The following is a 27,996-nucleotide window of genomic DNA, read 5'->3' on the forward strand; positions in this document are numbered from 1 at the left end:
TAGCTGTTTATAATGATTCCCACTTATGTCATGTTTTCTTTTTAAACATCTTTCTGATCTTCAATTGATAGCTCATATTTGAAGATCTTTGAGAATCCTGAGGCTTTACAAATTGGGGATATTGTCCTTCAGAGGATCCGACACCTGAGACCCATTTGCCCCCTTCAGTTATATCTGTTACATAGGGGAATCCCGGGTTCAGTTTCCCTGCAGTGGGTCCCGGTTAATTCTTATCTAGCTTTTAGAGAGGTCTTTGTCCCTGAGACAACCCAAGATCTTCAGTTTGTTGCTCCCAGATCACCACTTTAGTTTCTGCTCATGGTTCTGATGGCTTTATTTATTTTTATTTTGTTTATTTGTTTTTTGACTGTTGAGGATTTCAGTCATCTTCTAAGACTCCAGTAAAACATTAACCAGTATATTTTATGAGCCTTCATACTACTGGAGAAATCCACGGGGCTTAAAACTCTGCAACATTTTAAGTACAGGCACTTATGAATACTTAGTTTCCAGAACTTAGCTTGGCGACTGCCTCATGCCTGGCAGGTGACACTTTTTTTTCTTTTTTCCTTTCTTTCTTTCTTTTTTAAATAAAAGAACCACATGGAGGGCTTTGTAGGAGGAAGAAATGAGGCCACAGAGGTGTAATATCTCTTTCCAGCCACTTGGGGAGCTCTGCTTGAATGTCACCCTTGAATGCTTAAATTGGCTCTCTCCCAAGTCACAGGGTGTCCTTAGCCCACAGCTGACATCAGGCAGAGAGGGAAGCGGGGCTTCGGGAGAAGCCTGTGTGGGAAGGAGATGCCCTGGCCTCCCCAGGTGCAGCTCGCTGTTGCCCCCACTTAGCAGATCTGGTCTCCACGTCTCTGTTTCTTGTGCCTCTACTTTGAGAAGTAATTGTCTCCCCAGGACCTTTTCATTCCCAGGCCAAAGAATTAATGCCTGATGGTCCTAGCTCCATTCTTATCAAGCAGCCCAGCAAACATGTACCAACGATACCATCATTTAATGACAACAACACTTAGAAGTAACAATAATAACACCTGTAGGTAACAGTAGCACGCCAAAGGTAGGATGGTGCATTTACACTACATCTGGTTTCTTGTTCTGGTGGGCTTGGGAATGGGTGGAGAAGGGAGAGGGCTGGCCAGACCCTCTTCTCCTCTCCAGCCTGGTTATCTGGGAAGAGCCCTCTTCCATTCAGTAGAGGGGGAAAGTTCCACCTGAGTTAGCAGTGCCTCTGAGACCTCTGTCCGTTCAGCGGGCTGCATCTCTCCCTGGGATTCTGGAAGCACTGGGGATGACTGAGCTAGGGCAGCTGCCTTCCTTCTGGGTGCCTCTGGGGTGTGAGGGTCTTGCAGGAACGGAGGCCGTTTGCTGCTCTAGCAAATGCCAAGGCCGTGGGTGGAGAGACAAGCCCCAGTGTGGGACTTCTGGGTGATCCCCAGTGGGGAGGACTGGAGAGAAGCAGCTCTGAACGCTGCAGAGGAACAGCAGCCTTACATCTCAGACTAGAATGAAAGAGAGCGAGAAAGGGAAAGTCAACTTGACATCATGATGACAGGGGCAGAGTTATCTTCCTCTCTTTATAGTCTCTTTATAGTCTCTCTTTATAGTCTTTATAGTCTCTAGGGACCAGGAAGTCTCAGAAACCTTTCCACCCTCTTCCTTATCACAATCTTTCCCTGGAAAGGATCTGATAGTCTCCTTCTGTTAGGAAACAGACAGTGATAAAGCTTGATAAAGTGGATGTGTTCCATGCCCTAAGGCACTAGCAGTTAGCAGGAATCTCTGACCTCAGGAATTTCAGCCTTAATGAAGGAATCTCAGGCTATCAGCTTGTTGAGAAGGGAAATTCTGTGGGAGGCAAAAAGTTGTCAGGATCACTTAAATCTAAGGATGGTTGGTGCTCTCACGGTGGAGGAAAGAGGGAGGTTACCCTGGGTGGGACGAACATGCTCACCTTCCACACACTGTAGATCCAGTCGAGATAGGCTGTGACCTTGGTATACACTCCTGGGGTACTTGGGCCCCCACAGCCATATCCCCAGCTCACGATGCCCACCACCTTCCAGTGGTCAAACTGGTACATCAGGGGTCCACCACTGTCACCCTGTGAGAGGCCAGAACAGGGGTTCCTGGGGAGGGTGGCCAGGGGCTGGCTTCCTTCCTCCTGGTCCTGCACTTCCCAGCACTCTCTGCCATTCTGCCCTCAGCCCCCTTGCTCCTGCCCATCCTGCATCCAGAAGTGCTCTTCTCTGCTGGAGCAAAAGCTGGTCAAGTAAATTGTGGGTGTGCAGTGAGCGAGGTCGCAACTTACACCAGCAAACTGAAGGCTGAAAAGGGCCTGGGGGAAGGAAGTCGGGTTATCTTTGTGTAACGTGGTAGTTCTAGAGTTTAATTAACCACTTCTGGAGTGTCTATTTTGTGTCTGGGCAATTGGGATTCTATTAGTTAAAGGAAGGAAGGAAGGACGGAAGGAAGGAAAGAAAGAAAGAGAGAGAAAGAGAGAAAGAAAGATCCCTGCTCCTTAGGAAGCTTAGGATCAAATGGGATGAGAAGCACCAATAAGCAAGTAAGTAACAAATGACAAGTTGTCCTCTCTCTGAACCCAATAACACTACAGCCTGTTTGTGATGTCCCCACCACCACTGTGAACTCATTGAGGGCAGACACTGACTCTAAAGCCTGCCATGTTTGTGGCACACAAGAGATGACCAAGAGATGCCTCTTGAAGGAAGGATTTAATGACTGGGAATGGGATTGGAGTAGGTTTAGGAGTTTTAATGAAAATGTTCTGAAGACCTTCTGGAGGTGTGGGGTAGTAAAGTTCTAGTAAAGTTCAGCAGTGGAGAGACCATCACAGAGAGAAGAGATCTGGGGTCCCTATCTTCATGGACCTGTAGATGATACGTAAGGGTGGGTGGGGAGGATGAGGAATGTCATCTTTGTGTGTGAGATGGACATTTGAAAGCTTGCTATTTATCTGGTCTGTCCACCCACCTACCCACATTCTTAAATCTTCATGTTCCTTCCTTCCCTCCCTGTCTCCCTCCTTCCCCTCATCACGCTGAATGCCCACCACATGCGAGGTTTCGTGTTAAGCCTTCAGCCTCTGGGGGTTCATATCTCTCCAGGATGCACCCCCCTAACCACAGAACTCCACATGACCCTGGGAGGCCCCACCTGGCAGGTGTCCACGCCACCTCCTGGGACGCCTGCACACAGCATCTTCTCAGTGACTTCTCCCTGGTAGGCATCTTCTGCATTGCACCGGGTGTGGTCAATGACCTGGACTGACGCCTGCAGCAGTGTGTCAGACATCTTCCCTGGGAGGTTAAACACACTCACACTCTCATTCTTGCCGCCTACCCCCAACCCAAGTTCATTCTCTGCATCACTAGATCTCTTTGCTTTATACCTGGAATCTTGGTGCTTGGTCCTCCAGGATGGGCTTTTCTGAAGGATGGCCACCTTCCCATGACCCCTTGGGAGCTGCTCTCTCATACAAGGTTATCTCTTGCCCTATGTTCCTGAGTCCAGGACTTACCACCATTCTGCTCCGTAAAGCCCCAGCCGACGACCCAGAGTTGGGTGGCTGGAGCAAGCTCCTCATCAAAGAAGGGCAGGCAGATGGGCCTGATTGTACCTGCCAGGAGTGGAGAGGAGGAAGGAGATCCCAGCTTCATGACTTTTAAAATTGTCTGTTTTAGGATGCTTGGGCTGGGGATCTTGCCCATCTCTCTTGTGGGAGAGACGTGATTAGCTCATTCTTAGAGATGCTAAAGCCCTGGCCTGTGGACACACCTTTAATATGAAAACCAACCAATGCCAAGTCTATCCCCCAACCTCCTTTATCTAACTCTCACCAAACCAATATTTTCCCCTTCCCTACATCACTCTGGGGCCAGGTACTAGAAACCTAGAGACCAAGCTCCATAGCCCAGACAACTCTTCACACCAGCCAATGCCAAGCTTGCCCAAACGTGCCTACCCAGCCTCGGACTCTGGCCACGCTTTCCCCTCTCTCCCTCTGCCTCCTGACCGACCCAGGTCCTTTCCTAAGTGGTCCTGCATGGTGAGGTAGGCCCCATCCTCTCAGAAACTGTTAAGTAATAAAGTCTTTGTTGTCTCCAGGTCTGACACCTTACCACTCCTGAATAAAACAAATCTCAGGGACACACTTTGAAACATGACAAAGGCCTAGGAGAGCCTGGTGACTAAGCCTTCTAAAAGGGTTTCTTTGACACTTGTTTAGAATCCCATAGGACAGGCCCTCAGGGCTCTGTCCCCTGGTACTACCTCACCTGAGAATGTCAGTGGGTTCTCTAGCTTCAGAAGGGCAATGTCCTTCTCTTTGGGGTACAAGTTGTTGTGCTCAGTGATGAAGATCTTGGCCACAGGTAGGGATGAGAAGCTGCTCAATTTTTCTGAGCCGACCCTCACCTTCCAGTTGGACACATCACGATAGTTCCTGGGGACAGAGAAGGATGGCTTCAAGTTTGAGCCAAGCATGAGAAGGGTTTGCCAAGGGCTGAGTCCCCAGGGCCCTAGGGATTAGAGTGCTGGGTGCTGCTGCCTTAGGAGGTAATCTGATGGTGGAGGCAGGGTGGTGGGAAGGGCAGTCTGAGGAATCACCTTCCCTATAGGGGATTTGATTGTTTTCCTTGGTGAAACCTGCCCAGGAAAATGTCTGCCTTAGTGCTGAGCTGTGGGGTCCTGGCGCTCTTTATTCCACCCTTGGTCTTGGCTGTGCTACTCACGTGGTGCTTACACTGTGGTCAGCGACTTATGGGCTTGTCTTTCATGATTCCCACACCAGACACAGCTTAGTATGTGGGACCCCCCCACCAGGAAATGATTTATACCTCTTGTCAGATTCTCAAAAAGCCTGAGAACCCTGGGGCTAGACTGGGAATGCTTGATGGGATAGCCTTGGAGTCTCTCTCATGTCCTACGCACATAATCTGGATCTCAGTTCCTTTAGATACTTATGAAATGTTGAATGAATGAGTGAAAGTGAAGGGGGCCTGGGATGGCCCTTTCCCAGAGATTTGGCAGGCCTCTCTGCTGGACAGAAAGGGAACCTATGTCTGTTCAAGGACATTTCTGGACATAATGAAATATGACAGTGATTCTAGACCCTGGGACCACTCCCTGTAAACTGGCAAAGAGGAAATGAATTCTCAGGACTCCATGTAGGTGGGAAGAGCTTTTGTGGAGTGGAAGATTTGGAGGATGAGGTGGGTATCCGATGGCTTTTCTATCCAGAAATGTCAGAGTTGGTGCCCAGCACCCTCTGCTCAGGCCCCCAGTGCTTAACAATGGGCATCTTGGCCAGTGTCTCACTGAGGGGTCCTCATCCTGGCAATGGTTTCCAGGGTTAGGGTTAGGGTTAAGCCAGGAGTTGCAGTCCCTTCATGGCGTTGGTCTCCCCAGTCTCCTTGCGTTCAGGGCCTTACCTGAAGCAGTGGGCTGCCGTGAGGATCCACTGGGGATCCAGGATGCTTCCTCCACAGACGTGTTGCTTGTTGTACTGGAGGCTGACCTGCCAAGGCCAAGAATCCACAGAGGCCTCCTCCCCGCCCACCACCCGAGGAGCCTTCAGGCTCCTCCCACAGGCTGGACTCCACCGGAAGGAGGGAAAAAGGGGAAGTCAGTCTCTGGGGGATGGGCTGCCTCCTCTGACAGCCTAGGTCTACCCTGAGCAGAGCCCTTAGGACTGGTACCAGGAGCCAGGGAGGACCAGGCCAATTCCGAATTGTTCTTAGAGAGACATTGAGTGTTCCAGACCATAGGCTTTCCCTCAGACCTCCCTCTCCTTTTGTTTGACTTTAGGTGTGTTTAGGAGTCTGTATTGCCAACTTGGGTGTGTGCACTGTGCTGGGAATTTATGACCTTCAAACTAAACAGGGATGCAGAGTTATGAAAGTTCCGCCCAGGCGCATGTCCCCAGCTGCTCCTGCTGAGTAACAGTAAATACACCCACAAGCTACTTTGGCACCCGGAAGTGGGAAGAAATTTCCAGAAACTGGATTTTCGTATCTCCAACTCATCTTTCTTCAAGTTTGGCCCCCCCTGCTAAGCAAGGCTCCTGATCAGTCATCCTGTCTTTCCCCTGACCGGACCTGGTTTTCGCATCTGACACTCCAGCTCAGACCTCCAGCCCCCTCCCTGCCTGTCCTGTCCCTTGGGCGGCCCCTGCCATGGTGGTGCTTCCAGCAGGGAAAGGCTGCCACCCTGTCCTGCGTGTCTGGCACTGTGCCAGGGGGGCCTTTAGGATACTGTCTGTTTTCAAACTGCTTTTACCTGCCACCTTGCTCACCCACCCAAAGCTCTCTGTTGGCAAGGTTAGAGTTTAAACTCTTTCTTCTGGCAGACTCCTACTGGATTTATATAAAGTTTCTGTCTAGCCAAATTGATCTGCTTACTGCTCCCTGCTATGATTTGGATTCAGTTTGAATGAGTCCCCTAGAGGTCCGTGTCTGGGAGCTTGGGGTGGTGTTGAGGTGGCGGGAACTCTAAGAGTTGTGACCTTATGGCTCTTAGGTTGTTGGAGAGGCTGCCCTCAGAAGGATCAAGGTTGTTTTCCTGGGATTCCTGAGTGCTTGTGAAAGCCATTTGTTAAAAGAGTAAACCTGACTCCTGAATGGCTCTTGGGCTTTTTGTTTTGAAATATGATCTCTTGTTCCTGCAAGTGCTCCTGTCATTAGCCATCATCTGAAGTTGGATCCTCAACAGAGGCCAAATCAATGGAGCTGCCTGATAGTCAACCTTCAGCTTTCAAAACTGTGAATTAAATAAACTTATTTTCCTTATAAAGTTAGCCTGCTTCAGGTATGTCATTACAGTAATGAAAAAATAATATCCTCAAGTCATGGGCTGTGAGTAGAGGGTAGAAGATAATTCCTAACATCAACCATTTGTAGGAGCACTGAGCTATAAGCTCAAAGGCTAAAGAATAAAGGTTTGGCCTGAACAGATTGAAACTTGGAGCCTGGAAGACTGTAAATGTTCTAGATTTAGGAATGCAGAGAAAGGTCTTCCTCCCTGGTCATTCCTAGCCCAGGTCTCAACCCCTCAGAGATGGAGCATACTCACCAAGGCAGTGCAGGGCAACCAGGGAGCCTGAGAGACACGGTCTGGAAGAGAGACACAGGGCCCTGTGGGTTCTGCTTCTCCCTTGGCTGGAAGGCAGGGACTCTGACCTTCTGGTACTGTTGATTTCTCTCCCACTACCTGGGAAATCTGGCTCAGTCCTCGGCACAACACTGGCCTGACTTTTTTTAAGTCCAGAATCTTGCATGATGGGGGCTGTATAGAAACTGCATTAACACTCAGAGCAACCTGATTTGATCCAACAGCCCAGAATTGAACATATTCCCTGTGCTGGGTCCTGCCCATTTCAAAGCCCAGCTCAGGCTCCTGGCAGCCTGAGCGAGAAGAGGGCAGAGCAGAGCCCACTGCACTGCGGGCTTTCCAAATGGAAGAAAAATGGGAGTTCAGTGGACTTCTAGGCAAACATCACCCGATTACCAACTCTGTCCTTTTCAAGATTTACTTTGATGAATGAGCAGCCCTCAGTAACTCCCTGGATGCTAAGAAGCCAGCATCCCGTCTGAGCCACTTTGCTGCAGTGTGGCCAATTGCATTTAGATGCTGTGCTCTAATGCAGGGTGGCAAGGCCAGGGTCATGGAGCACTGCGAACGTGTGGAGGGCCTACTCTGGCCTGGGTGAGTGAGTGGTAGGGAGGGATGAAGTGACTTTGGAATCTTGCCTATTGGGCAATTTATTAGGGCACCAAAGGCAGTAGTAAAAACATTTGACTTTACCATTCAGACTGATAGCAAGGTCACTTTATCCATCCCTCTGCCTTTGGGTAGGAGAGCACACTTTGTCCAACTATATATTCAATTAAAAAAAAAAGTTAACAAAGAAAATCTCTCAGAAAAGTGATTCTATAGCTCTCAGTGCTGAATGCTCTGCTTGGCTGGGAGTTCTTCCTATTGTCTGGCTTACATGCCTTTTGCTGCTGGTCTGTTCAGGCTGAGCTGGCTCACATGCTAGACTTTGCAGGCCAGAGGTCTCCTCTCACTTACCCACTTGAGTTCTGCACCTGAAGCTCCTGGCTGTCTTCTGTCACTTTAACAACATCCAGATCCTGGTTTGGGCCAATCTCCACAGCTTTGAAAGTGGGTTGGCTATGGAAGGGAGAGAGCTGTGAGCTGGGGCAGAGACCAGAACAAGATAGTAGGAGCAGCCCTGCTCTCAGGAGAGAGGGTGGCAGAGAATGCCGTTGTGGAGTGGGGGTGGTTTTGGTAAGTGGGCTGGGGTCTGATTTGCTGTGCAATAGGAGACACTATCATGACATCCCAGGACTCAGTCCTCGGCAAAACACTGGCCTGACTTTTTTTAGTCCAGAATCTAGAGCTCTGGAGAAATAGTAGGGATTCCCTTTCCTAGCTCCAAGCTGTGTGCCTATTTCAAATGTCCCGGTAGTTTCTTCTGGTTTACATCAGGAGATTGAAAGAAGCAAAGGGACCCAGCTAAGCTTCCTCTCACCTTGGAGGGGGTTGGAATGTGGATATCCAGTTTTCCAGGCAGGGCATCTGATCTGACTTTGACACCGGGTGTACATACACGGCCCCTTAGAGGTAAACAGGCCTGGATCTGTCTTGACATGAATCTAGACAATACTCCTCAACTTGAGCTACCCTCCCTCTTTCTGTTAATCCATGTGTGCCCTCTCTCAGACTGTGGGCTAAAGTCTCCCTTCCTCCAGAGCCTTCCCTGATCACTCCCATCTCTGTGATTGTTCTTTGGCTGAATCTGTCTCTTCCAAATCTTCCCTTTCCTTCTCCACCCTGTCCTGTTACCATAAACTCTGCAGATAGCCATGCCCTGACTGAATGATATATGCTTCGTCAGGAATGCTGCCATTCCCTGGGTGGACCCAGGTACTGGACCCTGGGAGTACCAAGAGCCTGTTTTAAGAGCCCTCAAGACTGAAGTTCTTTTGCTGGTCCTGACACTAGTTTGGTGTGTCACCTTGGGCAGGTCACATTCCTTCTCTGAGCTTCTCTAAGTCTCAGTTTTCTCCTCTGTAAAGTGGTGAGTGGATCAGATAATCCCCAAGGTCATCCCACCTGGACCACCTATGGTTTTATGGTCCTAGGACAAGAAAGGCCTCCAGTCCAGGTGGAGGGAAGAAAGTGGAGAGATCTGAGTAGAGAAATCAATCCCAAAAGGAAGGACAAAGCTGGAAATGGACATTCCCAGGAAAGTTAATCAATTACACCCTCATTAATGAACTTTGATTTTGTGCAGCCCAAGAGCCGGGTGGTTTGGCGGGCTCCAGAAGGACAGAGATTCCAGGAACATATCATCTTAAGAACCCCAAGAGACATCCGGGTTTCATAATCAAGCCTCAGCCTGCTGCGCTAGGTACAGCTGACACTGCAGTTGGCTGGACTGCAGTGGGGGGGGCTGGAGGGGCTGGCAGAATCCAGGCTGGGCTAGGGCAGCTGCAGGAGGAGGGGAGAATAGCAGGTGCCAGGCATGTCCCTGCTCTCCTCAAAACTGAAGGTGGCAGGGGTCCTTTCTAGAGGATCCTGGGTATTGCACCGCACGGAGGGTAGAGAGCAGCAGAAGCCTGTTAACTAGAGAGCAGCGAGGGCCCGGTGGATTTGTAATGGCTGCCTGGGGCATCTATTAAAAAGGACCTTGAGGCTGCTTTTAGAGTTCTGTGATTGGTTGGCAATATTTTCCTAGTGGTTATAATGTCTGCCCGTCTCTGGGTCAAGTTTCTTAGAATCCTGAAGAAGTTTGGCCTTCCAGGGAGAGGCTATCTCATTCTGCAACTGAATACAGGGGCTGTTTTCCATCCTCTTTAGGTAGGCTCTCCGGAGGCCACATGTCTCACTTCCCCTTCCATTATAGATGAGGCGAGAGAAACGTACAAACGAGAGTCCCCGACAACACTGATGCCCAGGAACAAGGGCTCCTGGGCAGAGATTCTAGCCCTCTACCTCTCAGCTACTACTCAAGCAAGTTACTTTCTCCAAGTCTACTTCTAATTTAGATATAATAATAACCATGTTTTTGGTTTTCTGCCAGGCTCAAATGAATATAAATATATATCATGCTAATTACCCTCTTATAATTATGCACCTTCCATTCACTCCCGACTTGGAACTGTTTTTGGAATTTGCTGAGGGAGCTGGGATTGCTGATGATGGGGCCCCAATGAAATCAGGCTCTTTTAAACTAAATTTTAACCAACAAGACTTTGTGTAAGTAAATCAGGCTTTTAGATTACTGGACAGGGGAGGCTTCTTGCAAAGGACAGAGGAGTGAAGATTGAGGAGAAAGGGAAAGAGAAGATGCAGGGGAGCTGGAGCTGTGTGAGAGTGTGTGTGAGAAAGTGAGTGTGTTGCAGGACAGTGTGTATGAGTGTGTGCTGGGGGACAGCTTGGATTCTCTCACTGGCACCCCTCAATCTCCTTTGATGTCAGCATTATTTTTCCCAATTAACTCTCTCTCTCTCTTTTTCCACACCGGAGATTAAACCCAAAGATGCTTAACCACTGAGCCACGTCCCCAGCCCTTTTTGTTTTTTGAGACAGTGTCTCACTAAGCCGCTGAGACTGGCTTTGCATCTGTGATCCTCCTACCTCAGCCTCCTGAGCTGCTGGGATTATGGGCCGGAGCCACCACACCCCACTCCAATTAACTCTTGAGGAATGGAGGTGTAAGAGCTTTCACTTCGTGTTGCTCATGGGTGAAAGGGCTAGGATTCAAGACCAGTGCCATCTGACTGTACTTTAAGGAAAGAAGGAGGAGGACCCAAGAGGAAGGAAGCAAGGAGAGAGGAGGCTATGGTGGGGTGACACCTCTGATGGCCCAGGTTGGGTACCTGCTGTAGCCCATTTGCCCACAGGCTGTCTTGGCCAGAGTTTCTGTGAAGTTGTCGAAACAGGCAGAGGCCCAGTTCCCTGTGGCCGGGTCCAGCACCTGCAGGGTGGATCGGTCCTTGGAGAGTCGGACTGGGAGGGGAGGAACCTGGATCAGCTGGAGCATGGGACCCCTCTGGCCCAGTCCCCCAGAACTCATGAGACTAGCCCAAGCACCTCAACCCAGAAATGAAGACACTATGGGCACTGATGCTTTTAACATCCTGGGAGTTCCTCCATTTGACTGTCTCCTTGACCCTCATTTTGACAATGGCCAGGGTTAATGTCCCAGGGTCAATCTTCATCATCATTGTGTCTTCTTCCCTGACACAATGGTTAATAGCACCCCCTTTTGCTGATATAGGCACCAGTTTTTTTTTTTTTTTTTTTTTTTTTTTTTTGTTGTTGTTGTTGTTGTTGTTTTGGTACTGGGGATTGAACCCAGGGGTGTTTTACCACTGAGTCACATCCCAAGCCCTTTTAATTTTTTTTTTATTTTAGGCAGGGTCTCACTAAATTGCTTAGGCCTTGCTAATTTGCTGAGGCTGACCTTGAACTTGTGATCCTCCTGTCTCAGCTCCCTGAATGGCTGGGATTATTGTGTGTGCCACCATGCCCAGCTTAGGTGCTCAGTTGTGTGGTCACTCTGCCCCTGGTCCACACAGCTTGCCTGGCCTGGGGAAACTTCACAGACAGGGACCTAAGTACTTCTCCACTTGAGGTCAAAAGGGGAGGTTGAGTGAGAAGTTCTATTAGCAGTAAGGTGACAGTTGCCTGGAGGCATTTGACTTTAATGAAAAAGAGCAAATATAAAGGATGCCACTCAGGGCTGGGGATGTGGCTCACTGCAAGCGATAGAGCGCTTGCCTGGCATGCGTGCCGCTGGGTTCAATCCTCAGCACCACATACAAATAAAAAAAAATGTTGTGTCCACCAAAAACTAAAAATAAATATTAAAAATTCTCTCTCTTGGGCTGGGGATGTGGCTCAAGCGGTAGCGCGCTCGCCTGGCATGCGTGCGGCCCGGGTTCGATCCTCAGCACCACATACCAACAAAGACGTTGTGTCCGCCGAGAACTAAAAAATAAATATTAAAAATTCTCTCTCTCTCTCTCTTTCTCCTCTCTCACTCTCTCTTTAAAAAAAAATTTTCTCTCTCTCTCTCTCTCTTAAAAAAAAATTTTAAAAAAAGGATGCCACTCAGTCCTGCCTCTTGAAAGTCCCCATCACCCACATCCTGGGTTTTTTCTCTTCAGACCTCAAGTACCAGATGCATTGAGCTGGGCTAGGCCAAAGTCATGGGTTTTTGCTTCTTTCAAGGACTGAGATCCTTCCCCTTATATAGTATGTTACAATAAACACTAATGACTAGAAGGATCATTAGTAGGTTTATGGTCTGGCAATCTCTTTTCTAATCACCTTGAAATAACAGATTTCACAGAAATCTGGTCAAAACCTAGCAGGTGCAGCAGGAGTGAGCAGGCTCAGGGACAATTTCCTGTGTCTTCTGGTCCATGTTTGTCCATTGACTAGCTCCTGAGTGTATGCCAGGTGTGTATTGCTGGAATCTAAGTGGTCATGGTCCTGGTCTCCTGAACCTTCTTTGGAAGGGATAGACACTGACAAGTCAGTGTGCAGATGCTGTACAGTGACACTGGGCACCTGAGCTGACTTCCTGCTGTGCCCATTCCCTTGCCCCTCAGCGTATGAACTCACCTCCCACCGCAGGCCTCTCTGGGAAGTCCTTGACACAGGGCTCCTCATCTTCTCCTGAGGCACAGTCTGGATGTCCATCACACATCTGTGTCCTCGGGAGGAAGTGCAGGGGGTGGCCGCAGATGAAGTAGTATTTATCCAGAATCACCTTGACTGGAAGGAAAGTGCAGGGAGAGGCCTAGAGGACTGAGGGTCAAGCAGGCTGCCCTGGGCAGGGAGAGGCTGTTTTTTTCCTACAAGTAGTTCTGAGCTCAGAGGCCGGCAGATGGGGGTTCCAGGCCCAGGTCTGCCATGCAGTAGCAGATACACCTGGTTCCTTAGCTATCAAGCAGAGATTATACTGGCCCATGTCTACATGATGGCCCTGGAGTCCCGTGAGAATGTGTGTGGGGGAAATTGAGAATCTGACTCTGTCAACTGTTACCCCTCAGGTGATGAAGGAGGAGGCAGAATGGGGGACTTGGGGTCCTAGGACCTGGTTCTGAGTCCTGGTTCTGCCACTTGCTGTGCATCTTCTCACGAACTCCTCCCCGTGCTAGGCCTCACTTTCCTCCTCTGCACAACGGGACGGTAACCCCTATCTCACAGGCTGTTGAGAACACGTGGCCAGCTGGTCATTGTGAAAATACCTTGTAACGCTCAAGTACAGCTAGAGAGGTGGGTGTTTTTATCGGGGGTTTGAAAGACCCATGAAGAGGTCTGAGCTTGGTTTTGTTTTCTGACTGCTGTCTTAGGATTCTGCCAGCTGCCTTCACCTTCGGTTGCTCCTTTGCCTTCTTGGGCTGACAGAAAGGTGTTTGGTCATTAATCTCTTAGGGAACAGATGTTTTGAGAAGTGTCTCTGGTGGTGATTCATAACCTAACACACTGGCCGAGGGGAGCTCTTCTTTTCTAGGTGCTCTCCCTCCAGTCCATCATCAATCCCTACTGGTTCTGGGAGTGGTGATGGAGGTTCTGTGACAGTTCCCACTTATCACTGTACTGGGAGTTTTCCAAACTGTTGATCACGAATCCCAGGAACAACCTGAGGAGGCTGGTGCCATTACTGACTCTCATCACGGAGAGGGAAACTGAGGATGGAAGAGTTAGCGTTTCTTCCCAAGCCCATGCCTTGCCTCTATGGTTCAGGCAGCCACTGTCTGCCTCCCAGAAGATGCACAAGGTGTGAGTGGCTGGCCTGTTGCCTGCCTGGCTTCCTGCAGATAAATTGGCCTCTTCTCTCCACGGTGGCAGGACATATGCTCAGAGGAAATAAGCTCACTTTAATATTTAGACTGAATTAAACAGGCTGGTAAATCTGCTGATACCACTGCAAAACCACTGCTTTAGGTTGTATATGAAATGTCCCCCCAAAGGTCCCTATGTTAAAGGCTTGGTCCCAGGGTGGTGCTATTAGGAGGTGGGATCTAGTGGGAGGTCTTTAGGACATCGGGAGCATGACTCTGAAGGGAATCATGGGAGCCAAGTCCCTTCTTCTTTTTTTGCTCCCTGGATCATGATGTATGTGATGCCAGGTGTTTCCCCCATGATGTGCTACCTCACCACAGGCCCAAAGTGGTAAGGTCAATTGATCATGGACTTGAACCTCTAAAACTGTGTGCCAAAATAACCCTTTTCTCTTTACAAATTGATGATCTTGGGTGTTTTGTTATAGAGATGGAAAACTGACTATGTAATCATAATCATGTCAGGCCAGCCAACATGATTTCAAGAAGAAACGTTTTGGAGTTTTCTGCCTCTCACACGCATTCAGGCTCCCAGTGATCTGGGTGGTGTTTATGTTGTGGATCTGCATTTCCAGTGCCATGAGATGGAAGTGGACTTGCTCAGTCAGGGGCCTGGGGTCCTGCTCCAGTTCTTCCCTGATTGTTACACCTCCTCTTTCATCCTCAGTATAGAATGAAGGGTTGGACCAGAGGATCTCGGAGTGTTTTCCAAAGGGGTAGTGACTGCTGCTGCTGCAAAAGCCACCATGGTAACAAGTATAGACTCCCTAAGGGCCAGCCATTCCCAGGCTGTCCAGACAGTCCTGCGCTAGTTAGAAAGTGCATGGCCTGCATCCTATCTCTGCATGCTGTGTGGTGACACATGCTTTTGCAAAACTTGGTTTTTATCTAGGTCCTTTGGGCATGTGATCTCGGTGGTGCTCACCATACTGCTTGAAGAAAGGCAGAACATTTTACAGGTAGAGTAGGGATGACTGTCCCAGGTGTCCTGATTCTTACTCTCATCTCTGGTGCCCTACACCCTGCTGTTCACAGCCATGGTCAGTTCCCTGCTGTGACAAGGGGGTTGGTGAAGGCAAGGACTCAGTCTCAGAGTGTGGCCACTAGAAGGGACTATGGGAATCACTGTTCATTCAGTTAATCTTTGTTACCAAGTGGGCTGCTCAAGGTCACACTGGGTCTCAGGCAATGATGAAGACAGGGCTTTAGTGGGGAGGGGCACCTGCTAGGCAGTGTTCCCTTGCCTCCTCCCTTCCTCCCTCCTCACAGGCAGAGATGCTTTCTGTCCTTGCAGCCAGGAGGCTGCTCAGATCAACTCAGCATCAAGCTGCAGGGGCTGGAAAGGAGGGGGCGGGGCAGGCCTGCGTGGGTTAGTAACATGGGCCACGTGTGTAGCGGAACTTCTCTCTGGGATAGAAGCCATCTGGGAGAGATGGGGGCGAGTTCAATTCCCCTTTCACTCTTGGAAGAAGGCTCTCTTCAAAGCAGGGGCGGATACATGTGGAGGCACCTTTTTTTTTTTTTTTTTTTAAGGCAAAGCTTTATGCAGATCACCTGCCTGTAACTGTGGGGGTGGGAGGGTGGAGGCTGTGGGTGGGGGCTGTCACTTACTGAGGGGTGAGGGCGGTGTGAGGGCTGCCACTTATTGAGGGGGTGAGGGGAGGGTACTGTCACCTGCTTAGGGAAAGAAAGTTGGGTAGGGGCTGTCACTTACTGAGGATAACCACAATGACGATGGTCGCCAGGCTCAGCAGTACCGCGATGATGGGGATCCCCACCTTTCTGAAGGTCTCCAGGGGAGTGCGGGGTTTGCGCAGGGTGGTGGCATCTGTCAGGAGGGGTGAGGAGGGCAAGAGTGTGCAGTCAGTGCTTGGAGCCCACCCCCGCCAAGGCCCACAGCTCCCACCCTCTGGCCTGTGGCAGGAATGCCTTGGGGACAGTTTTGGTTGATGATGGGGGCTTATTCCTGCAGACGAGGCTGAGCTTGATCAGCACGTGGCCACCCACCTCCTCTGACCTGGGCTTACCCATCTTTCATAAGTGCTCCTGAAATGAGCCTGCAGCCCATCTGCCTCCCCCTCGTCTTGCCCTAACCTGTTCTGGGATGTGTCACCCTGTTAGGTCTGAACTGTGCCTGCCTTGGGAGAGGCCAGTCCCCTGGGGCATGTACTTGAGCACATCCTCATTTATTGTGCTATCTTTTACCCTTTTCCTGACTTGTCGTTCTTTGGATATCTTTTTATTTTTAATTGACACAGGGTAATTGTACATATTTATGGGGTATAGCGTGGCATTTCAGTACATGTATGCAATATATAAGGATCAGATTGGAGTAATGGACATACCTGTCATCTTAGACATTTACCATTTCTTTGTGCTGGGAACATTCAGGATCCTCTCTGTTAGCTCTTTTGAAATATAATTGTTGTCAACCACAGTCACCGTACTGAGCTATAGAACAGTAGATATGATCTCTCCTATCCAGCCACACCCAACTTATCTTCTGAATAAAATAGAAGCTCCGGGAGGGCAGAGGCCTCCAGCACAGTGAACGCTTAATAGATGCTTAATAAATAAAATCTTGTGCACCCTGACAGCCTCCATCTCCAAGTCAAACCAACAAGCAGTGAGTCCCCAGCATGGCCCTTGTCTTTAAGGAGATTGCGATTCAGAGAAGAGAGAAACGGGAAGCAGATGCCAGTACCACCAGGTGGAAGATGGTGTACGTTACTAGATACATGGCCAAAAGCAGACTGAGGAGGGCTTCCCGAGCAGGTGGCGCTTAGATATAGGTAGAAAGGAGGACCCGGACCCTGGGCCAGCCCCAGCACAGGCATGGAGGTGGAGAACCGTGAGGGGGTGGGGTCCTGGAATCTGAGGTGTCAAAGCATGTCAGGAGGCAGGACAGTAAAGTCAGTTTGTGGAGACTCTCGAAACCATGCTTAGGCTGGGAGCAGTGGCATGTGCCTATCATCCCAGTGGCTTGGGAGGCTGAAGCAGGAGGATCCCAAGTTTGAGGCCAGCCTCAGTAATTTAGTGAGACCCTGTTTTAAACTAAAATAGAAAAAGGGCTGGGGATGTGGCTCAGCGGTTAAGTGTTCCTGATACAAAAAAAAAAAAAAAAAAAAAAAAGGTGCTTAGGTGTTTGAGTTTGAATTTTTATCTTGAAAGTGGCGAGTAGCCATGGAAAGTTTTTGAGCAGTGAAGAGACATGATAAAATTAATATTTAGAAAGAGGAATCTTTCGCTGGGGAGTTGATGAATTGGAACAAAAGATCCTGGGATCAGGGAGCAGTTAGAGCCCTTCACTGCCTAGAACAGGGGTAATAATAACCCTGTCCATTTCACACGGCGATTCAAGGAGATGGGACTTGGGAACAACTGGGAAATGCTAGGTTCTCAGGAAGTAAGAGGTAGCAGAGATAGGCCCTTTTCAGTCCCCTCTCCTTGTGGGCCATAAGCTGAAGGGGTGCAGGGACCGCTGGAATAGGAATTTGGGCACCCTGAGAAACCTGAGAAAGCCATAGGCCTCCCTCCCACCCTGGACCCCATGTGACTTACTCTCTCATGCTCCTTAAGTCTGCAGTCTTAGTGAGGCCTTTCTTGGTCTCCCTACCTAAAATGAAACCTTCTAGCATTTTCCATCCTCCTTCCATGTTTTCTTTTTTCCAAAGCGCTCATCCTCTCTAACATACTCTACATTTTGTATATTTTGTGTATTTTCTGTCTCTTCTACCTGTGCCTGTAATGAAGACTCCATGAGATAGGACTTTGTGTCTGTTTTGTGCACTGATGAGTCCTAGGTCCCTAGAAGGGTGCCTGCCCCGTGGCAGACACTTCCACTATTTGTCCAATGAACAAAGGAATTGCTCTCGACTGTTCTTGTAAGCACACCCTTCCATCTTTCTTCCAGGTCTCATTTTATTCTGCCTTAAATGGTAGCTAGTCAGGTGTCTGCCTTAAATGGTAGCTAGTCAGGTGTCTGGCTCTATCCTTCTCCTCAGATCTTCAAAAGCAAAGAGCGTTCTGCCAGAGACTGGTGTCCCATAAATGCTGATATTAATGACTCTGCTGATAAGGGAAAGCTGAAAATTTATGTTTCCATAAAAAAGTGTATTCACTGTAGCACCAAGTAGCTTATCAATAATGCTAGCTGATATCATCATTTTTCAATGTTCCAGCAGCCAAGCTGTTCTCTTTTCTGTGTGCATGGAAATGTTTCACAGAGGCATTCATTCATTCAGCATGATTAGGTCTGAGCCCCTATTTCCGGAGGCAGGAGATGGCTTGTTTTCTAGGAGAGCAAATGACCTATCAGGGGCCATGAGTTCCTGTGACCAGGGTTCAAGGCCTCTGCCTCCTGGACATTCTCAGGAAGGTCCTGCTCCCCTCATCAGGAAGGGAAGGGACTTCATACTTAGTTTAGATTCCAGAACCCACGGAGCTAGGAATGGCCTCCCTGCCTGCCGCTGTGTTTTCCTTCAGTCTTGCCCTTGCTGCTGGACAGAGCTTCATAAAAGCTGGCTTTGGGCCTGTTGCCTTCCTCTTGAGAACTCATCACAGATCCTTACAACTTGCACATCTGGACCACGCTCCTGTCTGTGCTTTCTAAACCAGGGTGATTTGGCCTTGCTCTTCAGTGGGCTTCTACTGCTAGTCCCCACCAGCTCCCAGCTCTTCCCAGACATGGTTGTTCCTTGGTCCTGGAATGACTGGTATTAATTCTCACCTCTGCCTCTACGAGCTCGGCCCCTTCCCTCCTCCACTGAGACTCATCACTCTCTTCGCCCCTGAGAGGCTACTCATCCTGCAAGGACTGGCCCAGGCACTCTGCCTGACCCCTGGAGCAGCACTGATCTTTCTGGTTTGGTAGTTCTCAGGCTTATTCAGGGGGTGAAGCACTGGGAAGCTTGGTATAGTGTTTCTGGGGGACACCATGGCCTCTGATACATTAATTCCAAAGTACAAACTAGGTGCTGTTTTTTATTTGCTGAAGATTCCATTGATTGTGAACATTATTAACTTGTGACCCTGAACTGAGAAAAAAGCTAACTAAGCAGGATTGGATATTTTCTTAGTGATCTGTGCATATTAATCTGTTCCTTGCTCATTTGTTTTGCTGTTCTAGCAGGCTATCAGAAATAGGTAGCAATGGTTTAAGAAGATGTAATGGGTTGACTGGGGTTGTGGCTCAGAGGTAGAGTGCTTGCCTCACATGTGTGAGGAACTGAGTTTGATCCTCAGCACCGCATAAAAATAAATGAATAAAATAAAGGTATTGTGTCCATCTACAACTAAGAGTATTTTTAAAAAGAAGATGTAATGGAAGGAAAAAACCCTTAGATTTGAGAACATTCTAATTATTACCTTATCTTTCTCCTATGAATTAGGCAAACATTGCCACTTTCTTTTCTACAGGTGAAAACACTGGTGTCCAGATGGTTTCTTGTTAGCATGGACATGCTGTGAACTCCATGAGGACAAGGACCTCGCTTACTGCTGTAGCCAAGCATCAGCCCAGGGCCTGGCACAAGGAATGAATTGGGGGATCATTGTTCCTGGGGCTGTGGTTTGTTGGTTCTATTTCCCCAGAGACCAGACCTCCTACTTCTAGAATGAATACTGAAATTCACAGGTACTTAATGCTTCTTGAATGATGGATGAGGGATGGATGACACCCACAGCAGTTAGCACTTGGGATAGATGGTGACGGCCACGCAAGGGTGGCTCAGTATCTACTTGGTAACTGAAGCAGAAGCTGAAGGAGACATAGGGAAGCCAGACTTGAGCTTACCGGGGCTGTTCAGGGGTTGGTTACTGCCAGGATCCTGTAAATTAAAGGAAAAACATTGAGTTGAGTTGAGGAACCCCTCAGACCAGGGCTGACAGCTTAGGGGAGAGTCTTGGTTCATCTGTGTCCTCCTCTTCCTGCTAGGTCTAAGTTGGAGTTCTCTGGGAGATCCAAAAATGAAGAAATTCAGTCATGTACCTCTTTGACCTGGCTCAACTAGGTTACTAATTATTGTAACTAGCCAGCAATTATAGAAACAACAGGTTACTGGGTTTTTGTGAGTATTGCTGAATTCTCAAGATTATTTTTCTCAATTGTCTGTTTTTGCCAATCACTTGTCTATTTCTTTTTTTTTTTTGTAGTTACTGTATTTCTGTGAAAACTTGAACAGACACTTCACATAAGGGGATATGAAGTGGCCCAGTGTGAATTCAAACCACAATCAAGTATCTTTCCATAGACACCATCATAGCTAGAAAAAAAAGCTGGTAATACTAAGTGTTGACAAGAACATGGAACAACTGGAACTCTCAAACATTGTTAAAGAGGGTAAACAAGTATAAATATTTGGCGAAATCTACAAATGTTAAACTTATGACTATTTTATGATTTCATGACCTAGCAATTCTACTGCAGGATGTAGCTGAGAAATGGATGCATATGGCTAGCAAAAAAACCTATACATGAATGTTCATGTATAAAAGCTAACATCAGGAAAGCCCTAATGTCAATCACTGGTGGTGTACATTAATAAACTGTAGTCTACTCATGTACTATAATTTTAGTACAATAAGAATAAATTAGCACTAAATGCAATGACCTGGATGAATTTCATAGACATAATGATGCAGGAAAGGAACTAGACATAAAAAGTATACACTGTATAATTCAATTTGTATGAAGATGAGAAATAAAATTTGAGGGATGATAGAAGTCAGAAAAATGGTTTCTACTGGAGAGATGGGGGAAATTATTGGAAGGAGCACCACGGAGCCTTCTAGAATGTTGAAAAACATCTACATCTTGTTCTAGGTGTTGACTATACGGGTGATCACGTGTGAAGGCCTCATTGAGTGGAACACTTCAAATTTGAGTGCTTTTTTGAATTTATGTCAAACCCAGTGAATCAACAGACGAGCAAAACCCAAAAAACTACCTGAGGACTCTGGTATTTCTCAGAGTGCGTCCTAGGTCTCTGTTGACGCGTGTACATAAGCACAGGCACAGGCACTTCTCACGCTTGCTCAAGCCACTTCACGTGTGCATTCAGCACACAGCCCCTCACACCAAGGCTCACATGCAAAGCACACAAACCCCCTTTCCTGCCAGGCAAAGGTCAAGCTGTGTGTTGGGGGTGCCGCCCAGGTTCCTGCTCCCTGAACACCTCCCTCACTCTCGAAGCCTCCCAGGAGCCTTCCCCGTCTGGCAGAGTGTGTGGAAGGACTCCCTGGGCTCTGTCTGGGGTCGAGGTTTCCACCCAGGGACTGGCCTGCCCTGTTGTGCTGAGGTCATTGATTGTCAGCCCCAATGGAGGCTGGAGAAGCTGCAGGTCTCTGTACATTTCTGGCTGGGGATTTTTCCAGTTCCACTTGGGAGTGGGAAGGCCTCCTCTGAGCCCTGTGTTGGTGTCCCAGATTGGATATCGAGGTGTCGGGGAACTCCTCAGACCAGGGCTGACAGCTTAGAGGAGAGTCTTGGTTCATCTGTGTCCTCCTCTTCCTGCTAGGTCTAAGTTGGAGTTGCCTGGATTACTTGAGGTAGGTATTACAAGGACTGGGAGGGAAAGCTCCTTCCTTCCTTCCATTCCCAGTGCAAATCTAGCCTGCTAGAGGGACATCTTGCCCGTTGGTGTCACTGGGCCAGGGCTGACTGACTGGAAGACTGGCTGATGTAGCTGGAGTCTGCAGGGGCTGAGTTGGAACACAGGCTCTACTTCCTGTTAACTGTGTGCTTCAGAAAGTTTCTGAATCTTTGTGAGCCTCAGATTTACCCTCTGAAAAGTGGGGGGAAAAACACCTACCTCAGAGGGCTCCTGGGAGGATGAAATGAGTCATGTGGTAGAAAGTGCTAGACACACATTCGGCTCCCCTCCAGTCTCCGAGCTTCTATGCTCTGGTACATGTTTTTACCACAGCACATTTCTTTTTTCTTTTTCTTTATCTTTTTTTTTTTTTTTTTTTTTTTGATGGTGGGGATTGAACCCAGGGCCTTGTGTGTGCAAGGCAAGCACTCTACCAACTGAGCTAAATCCCCATGCAAAGCACATTTTTTGATGGGTGGTTACTGTTTTTTTTTTTCTCTCTTCTTTTTTTGGTTGATTTTCTTTTTCTTTAATTTAATTTAAATCGACAAATAATAATTCTGTTTGTCACTTTTTCCTATTGCCTTTTTAACCTTAGTGTTTGGCATTGGGCTTGTACTTAGTAATGACTCAATAAATGACTTGAACCTAATGGCTGTCTAGACTCTGCACCTTAGCTGGTTCCCAGCTGCGTCTTCTCAGTCATCACCCATGCTGGATGGAGGGGACAGGTGGGAACATGTTAGGGGTGTTGGAGGAACTGCCTAGAGATTGGCATGGTTTGACAGGTGAGATGATGCATGCCTGTAATCCCAGCGATTTAGGAGGCTGAGGTAGGAGGATCACGATTTCAAGGCTAGCCTTAGCAACTTAAAGACACCGTCAGCAACTTAGCAAGATTCTGCCTCAAAATAAAAAAAAAAAATTAGAAGTGCTGGGGAGGTTGTTCAGTAGTAGAGTGCCCTGGGTTCAATCCGCAGGAGAGGGGAGGAGGCAGAGAGAGAGTTTGGCATGGATGGAGAGGGAGGTGAGGTCAGGAGAGAGGAGGAGGCTAGGGGTAGAAAGACTCCACACGTGTTTGAGAGATAAAGACAACGGGCATCGCCAATGCACTGGATGCCCTTGGGTAAGGGTGTCTGCTTAGATGTTGAAGGCCAGAGGGGGACTGGTTGGTAGGATACTAAGAGCATCTGTCTAGTGGGTCCTTCCCTATCATATCTTCTTTCCCACGGAGTCACCTGGGCATACATGCCTGGATTACTTGTAGGTAGTACAAGTCTTTTTTTTCTTTATTGTTAATTCAGCAAACATCTGCTGTACCCTTTGATGGACCAGAAATTGTGCTAGAAGCTGACACACAGAGGGAACAGAAAGCTTACCATCTGCACCTCCCTGGGCCTTCGCTCTTCACTGAGAGCTCAAGTGACCCAGTCCCCAACAGTGGCTAATGTTTCCAGCTGTTGTCCACTGAAGAGCAGTTATGAAAAACATTCCACATCCACTTGCAAACAATAGAGAAAGAAAAAAAGTGAAACAAATCCAAACTGTACACTGGAATGACAAGGACTATTAATGTCTTGTTAATCATGACATCCTCAATGTCTCCTGCTAGGCGCAGCATATAGTGAGTGTTGACTAAATATTTGTTGAATGAGAAAATTCATGAACCTATCTCAGTTTTATGATTCAGACTCAGACCAGCCTCCAAGAAACCAACTGTGGTATAATTGCACACTAAAATATTATGTGTTAGTCAAAAGAAATGAACAACAGTGACATAAAATAGTATAGATGGCTTAGCAATTTAACACTGAGGGGAAAAATAAGCCCCCAAAGATTACAGATAGCCCAGAATCTCTTTCATAAAGAAGCAAGGTATTGATGAAAGTGGGATTTGGGATGATGAATACCTTGGCAGAGTGGGTCTAGCAAAGTTCCTGCCTTGTATATCAAAGATGTACATTCAAATATACTTTCAAGAAAAGATAGCCTCTTCAACAAATGGTGCTGGGACAACTGGAAATCCATATGTAGAAAATGACATTTAACCCCTATCTCTCGCCCTGCACAAAACCCAACTCAAAGTGGATCAAGGAACAAGGCATTAGACCAGAGACCCTGGTCTGGCTCTCCATCATGTCAGCTTAGGAACTGACTTCCTAACAAGACTCTTAAAGTGCAAGAAGTAAAATCAAGAATCAATAAATGGATGGTATCAAACTAAAAAGCCTCTTCACAGCAAAGGAATTAATCAAGAATGTGGAGAGACAGTCTACAGAATGGGAGAAAATCTTTGCCACCTGCACCTCAGCTAGAACATAAATCTCCTAAAGAAATAAAAAAACTTAACACCATAAAAAATAACCCAATCAATAAATTGGCAAAGGAAACAAATAGGCACTTCAGAGAAGAAGAAATATGAATGGCCCACAAATATATGAAAAAATGTTCAACATCTCTAACAATTAGAGAAATGCAAATTAAAACTACACTGAGATTCTATTTCACTCCGGTCAGAATGGCAATTACCAAGATTACAAGTAACTATAAATGTTGGTGAGGATGTGGGGGGAAAGGTACACTCAAACATTGCTAGAGGACTTCAAATTGGTGCAACCACTATGGAAAAGTAGTATGGAGATTCTGCAGAAAACTTGGATGGAACCACCATTTGATCCAGCTATCCCTCTCCTCTGTGTATACCCAAAGGATTTAAAATCAGCATACTACAGTGACATAGCCACATCAATGTTTATAGCAGCTCAATTCACAAGAGCTAAACTATAGAACCAACCTTGAAGCCTTTCAACAGATAAATGGATAAAGAAATTGTGGTACATATGCACAATGGAATATTTCTCAACCATAAAAAATAATGACTTTACGACTTTTGCCAGTGAATGGATGGAACCGGAGACTATCATGCTAAGTGAAATAAGCCAATCCTCCCAAACCAAAAAAGCAGAATATTCTCTCTGATATGCAGATGCTAACACATAATAAGCAGGGAGGGAAGAACAGAAATTCATTGGATTAGATAAAGGGGAATGAAGGGAAGGGAAGGGAGGATTGGAATAGGAAAGACAGTAGAATGAATTGGACATTACTTTCCTGTGTTCATATATGAACATGTCCACTTCATGTATAACCACAAAAATGGGGATCTTAATTAGAATAAATTATACTTCATTTATGTATAATAATGCCAAAACACACTCTACTGTCATGTATATCTAAAAAAATAAAAATGTACATTCAGTATTTGAATTAATATGCAAGAGAGACCTACTACTACTTCAGGAGGGGATGCATGTACCAAGGAACGGGGAGGAGGGATTCCAGGACCGAATGAAAGTCATTGTCTAAGTCCTGGCCTTTGTTGGGGCTGGTGGGTTTATGGAGGCTAACTACATTGTTAAATCAGCAACACGCAAGTAGGTTAATAGTGAAAATAGTGCGTGGGTCAGGAGTGAGAAATGTCATGAATTGAAGGTGGTGATCTAGGCAATGCTATGCACCCAAGATTCAAAGGGAAAGTAAAAAGCCACCCCCTGCCTGTGCTGAGTGGTCAGGGGAGGTCAAACGCTTGTCCTCACAGTGCTTTCCCCTGTCTCAAGTGCAGCCTGAATCTTTCCATTTAGTGACTCATTCTTTGGCTTCTCTTGAAGCTCTTGGACAAACATCTCTGATGCAGAGGGATCAGAGATGATGGGAAAGGGAGCTGCTGAAGGCCAAGGATACCAGGGCTAATTGCCGGGGAGGTAGGAGCATTCGGGCCTGCGAGTGGTGATTGGGGATTGCCTATGTTAGAGAATTCCGGAACAGGACAGAAACAGGAACTCACAGCTAGCCCCATTTCTTTTAGCCTAGAATCAATCCTGAGCCTAGGAAAGGAGAGAATGCAGCTGAGACACGTGGGAACAAGATGAGATATGGAAATCCAGGCACCTTCCATCACTCTGGTGGGTCCCTGCCACCATGACAGGGATGCAAAGCTGAAAAGGTCTCTAGAGACCATTCCAGACAACTCCAACTGAGGCCGGACAGGGATGTGTCTTGCCTAGACCAACTGTGCACCTTTGCTTTGCTGGAAACATCTTAGTTTATCTTTAACTTGAACTCAGCTCCAGCTCACAACTGCCACAGGTCAGCCCCAGCCCAGGCCAAGCAACCTTGGCAGAATTCTCCTTCTGTGTAAGATGTGGTCTGGGCCAGGCCCGTTCGCTGTTGATTCAGTCTACTGCAGGGCCCTGACTCATGGGCCTCCTCTAGCCTGTGTCTAACCTGGGGATCAGCTGGGAATCCGCCCCTGCTGTGTGGAGCGCTGCAGGAATGCTCAGGCCCTCAGGGCCCAGGAAGACCCAAGCCAGAGAAGGTGGAGGGTGAGGTGGAGATGGGACTAGGCGGGTGTTTGATGGTTGAGAACACCTGCCATCACCCGATGAGCTCAGAAGCTTCCTTCTCTGCTTCTTGATTAGTCATTGGCAGAAGAAAGACATTAATCTAGGACCTAACTGTGGAGGCAGAACAATTATCTACTGCAGTTAGGTATTGTTATATAGCTTACAATATCCCTTTTTTCCCATAAATGCTATCTGATTTAATCCTTGGAACAACCTAGAGAAATTATCCCCATTTAACAGAAGAAGAAACTGAGGCTCATATACCTGAGGTGGTTGCTATGGCTTCAGAGAAAGTGCATGAAAGACCCAGCCTCCTGCTGGGCTTCTGGACCCAGGAGACTGTTTCCATTTCCCTGAGGAACCCATCTGGGCAAGGGTCATTGGCTGGTGCTGGGTTCTCTTGATTCTCTACTGCCTTTCGGTGTTGTCTTGCCGCAATCAACATGCAGAGATTGCCCCCCTGCATCTCCCAGCCCTTCCTTAGTTGGAAGGCATGGTGATCTCTGCTTGGTTCCTGGCTTTGCCAAGTCATCTATGAGGGTTTAGGGGAGGACAAGAGATGTCCCTCCAAGAACATATCGACAAAACAGCTTAGAGTAGGTCTGGACACCCAGAAGGGGATTTATTGATACTAGCACCCCTTCTTCCATCTCCCCTAGGCTTGCACCTTTCACCTCTGCTGCTCCTTCCCCACCCCATTATGTTTTAGATCTTGGGGAAACTTCTGGGCTTAACTCAGATCCAATGGCGACAGGGTTCTACTTCCCTTCCAACTCAGAAATGATGAGCTCAGACATCAGGTAACTCTTTTTTTTTTTTTTTTTTTTTTTGTGTGTGTGTGTGTGTGGTGGCGATTAAGTGCTACAGAGAAGCTACAAAGAACCAGCCTGGGGAATGTGAGTTCTCTTCTCACCCCCTCTTCTGACTTGCTGTGTGGCCTTCTGCACACCTTTCAACCTCTCTGAACCTCAGGGTATGTCAGGTAATTGGGAACTTTCTTCCAGAGGTGATGAAAAAGTGTATAACCTCACAGAGAAGCCAGTGTTGCACCAGGGTAATAATGGTGAGGGAGGCCAAAGGAACAGAAGCGGGGTCAGCTCCTTTGTCTGCCTTCCTTGGCAAGCAGCCTGTCCCCCAGGGCCTTATTTCTGTCTTCCTTCTGCAATGCTGACTCTCCGTTGCCTTTCTCTGGAAAGAAGTCAGCAGGGGCAGAGCTGGAATGGCTGAGGTGTGGGTGAAGACAGACTAGCAGGAGCATAGAGAGCTGGACTTTATATACCCTGGGCTGGCCTGTGGCAGCTTCAGACTCCCATGGGTGCCAAGGCCCTGGCTTCCATGATTTCAGAGGGAAAACCTAGAGTCAGAGATGCTGCTGTTGCTAGGTGATGGGATAAGTAGATCCTTTGGGGCTCTGGCAGGTGGCAGTGAAGTTGCTGAGGCCAGTAACAAGGGGGGGGGGAGGCCCGAGGGAGGGGTGGGAGTATTGTCTGGGTGTGCCAGGAGACCAGAGGCCGCTCGCAGTCAGCTCCAAGAGCAGGGCTCAGCCAGGCTGGGTCAGGTGCTAGGGGCTTCAGTGAAGAAGCCTCGCACTGCTCTCTGACCCCCAAACCAGCATCCAACCTCACGGTGAGCTGCTGTGTCCTCTCCACCTGCAGCTGGGGTGGGCGGTTTGATGCCTTTGCCCGGCTGGAAGCAGGATCCTGTCTCTGGGGGGCCTCAGCCATGACAGGTAAGGCGGTAGGGAGGGCTGCTACTCTGACGAGGGGAGGGGGCTTGCGGGACAAGCCCAGCTGTGATGCAGCAGCCCAGAGTGCAGGGAAGCCTTCAGAGGTGACACTCATGCTGGCTTCCGAGTGACCTCAGACCTGTGACCTCAGCTCTAGCAGGTCCCCTACAGCCCAGGCTACCACAGGCTGTCATGAAAAGTAGACATGGGAAGCAGCCTCTTGGACTCTGCCTTGGGTCTAGGCGTGCTGAGAGCTGCACACTCTCCTTCAGGTCTAACCTCAGCCTCAGCTGCTACATTAGAAACCATTTTGCCTTGTTCTAAGCTATATAGGTGCTGACCTGTTGGCAATTTGAGCTGGGCACCTCAGTCCCCATCTC

General features: G+C 48.0%; 1 protein-coding gene across 1 annotated transcript; it reads right to left on the minus strand.

The window, feature by feature from the left end:
• Positions 1-1,185: 1,185 nt before the first annotated feature.
• Positions 1,186-27,731, minus strand: TMPRSS4 (transmembrane serine protease 4; the record flags this gene model as incomplete). Its single annotated transcript, XM_081280296.1, has 13 exons — positions 1,186-1,511; positions 1,964-2,113; positions 3,187-3,329; positions 3,551-3,649; positions 4,308-4,474; positions 5,463-5,622; positions 7,102-7,142; positions 8,101-8,202; positions 10,917-11,046; positions 12,670-12,822; positions 15,610-15,723; positions 19,690-19,723; positions 27,516-27,731. 13 exons carry the CDS (start codon positions 27,729-27,731, stop codon positions 1,500-1,502), a joined length of 1,521 nt encoding a protein of 506 aa, XP_081136422.1. The 3' UTR covers positions 1,186-1,499.
• Between the last annotated feature and the right edge of the window lie 265 nt (positions 27,732-27,996).

This window comes from Spermophilus citellus, assembly GCF_964194105.1.
Source record: "Spermophilus citellus genome assembly, chromosome: 2".
In the NCBI taxonomy this organism is placed as follows: Eukaryota; Metazoa; Chordata; class Mammalia; order Rodentia; family Sciuridae; genus Spermophilus; species Spermophilus citellus.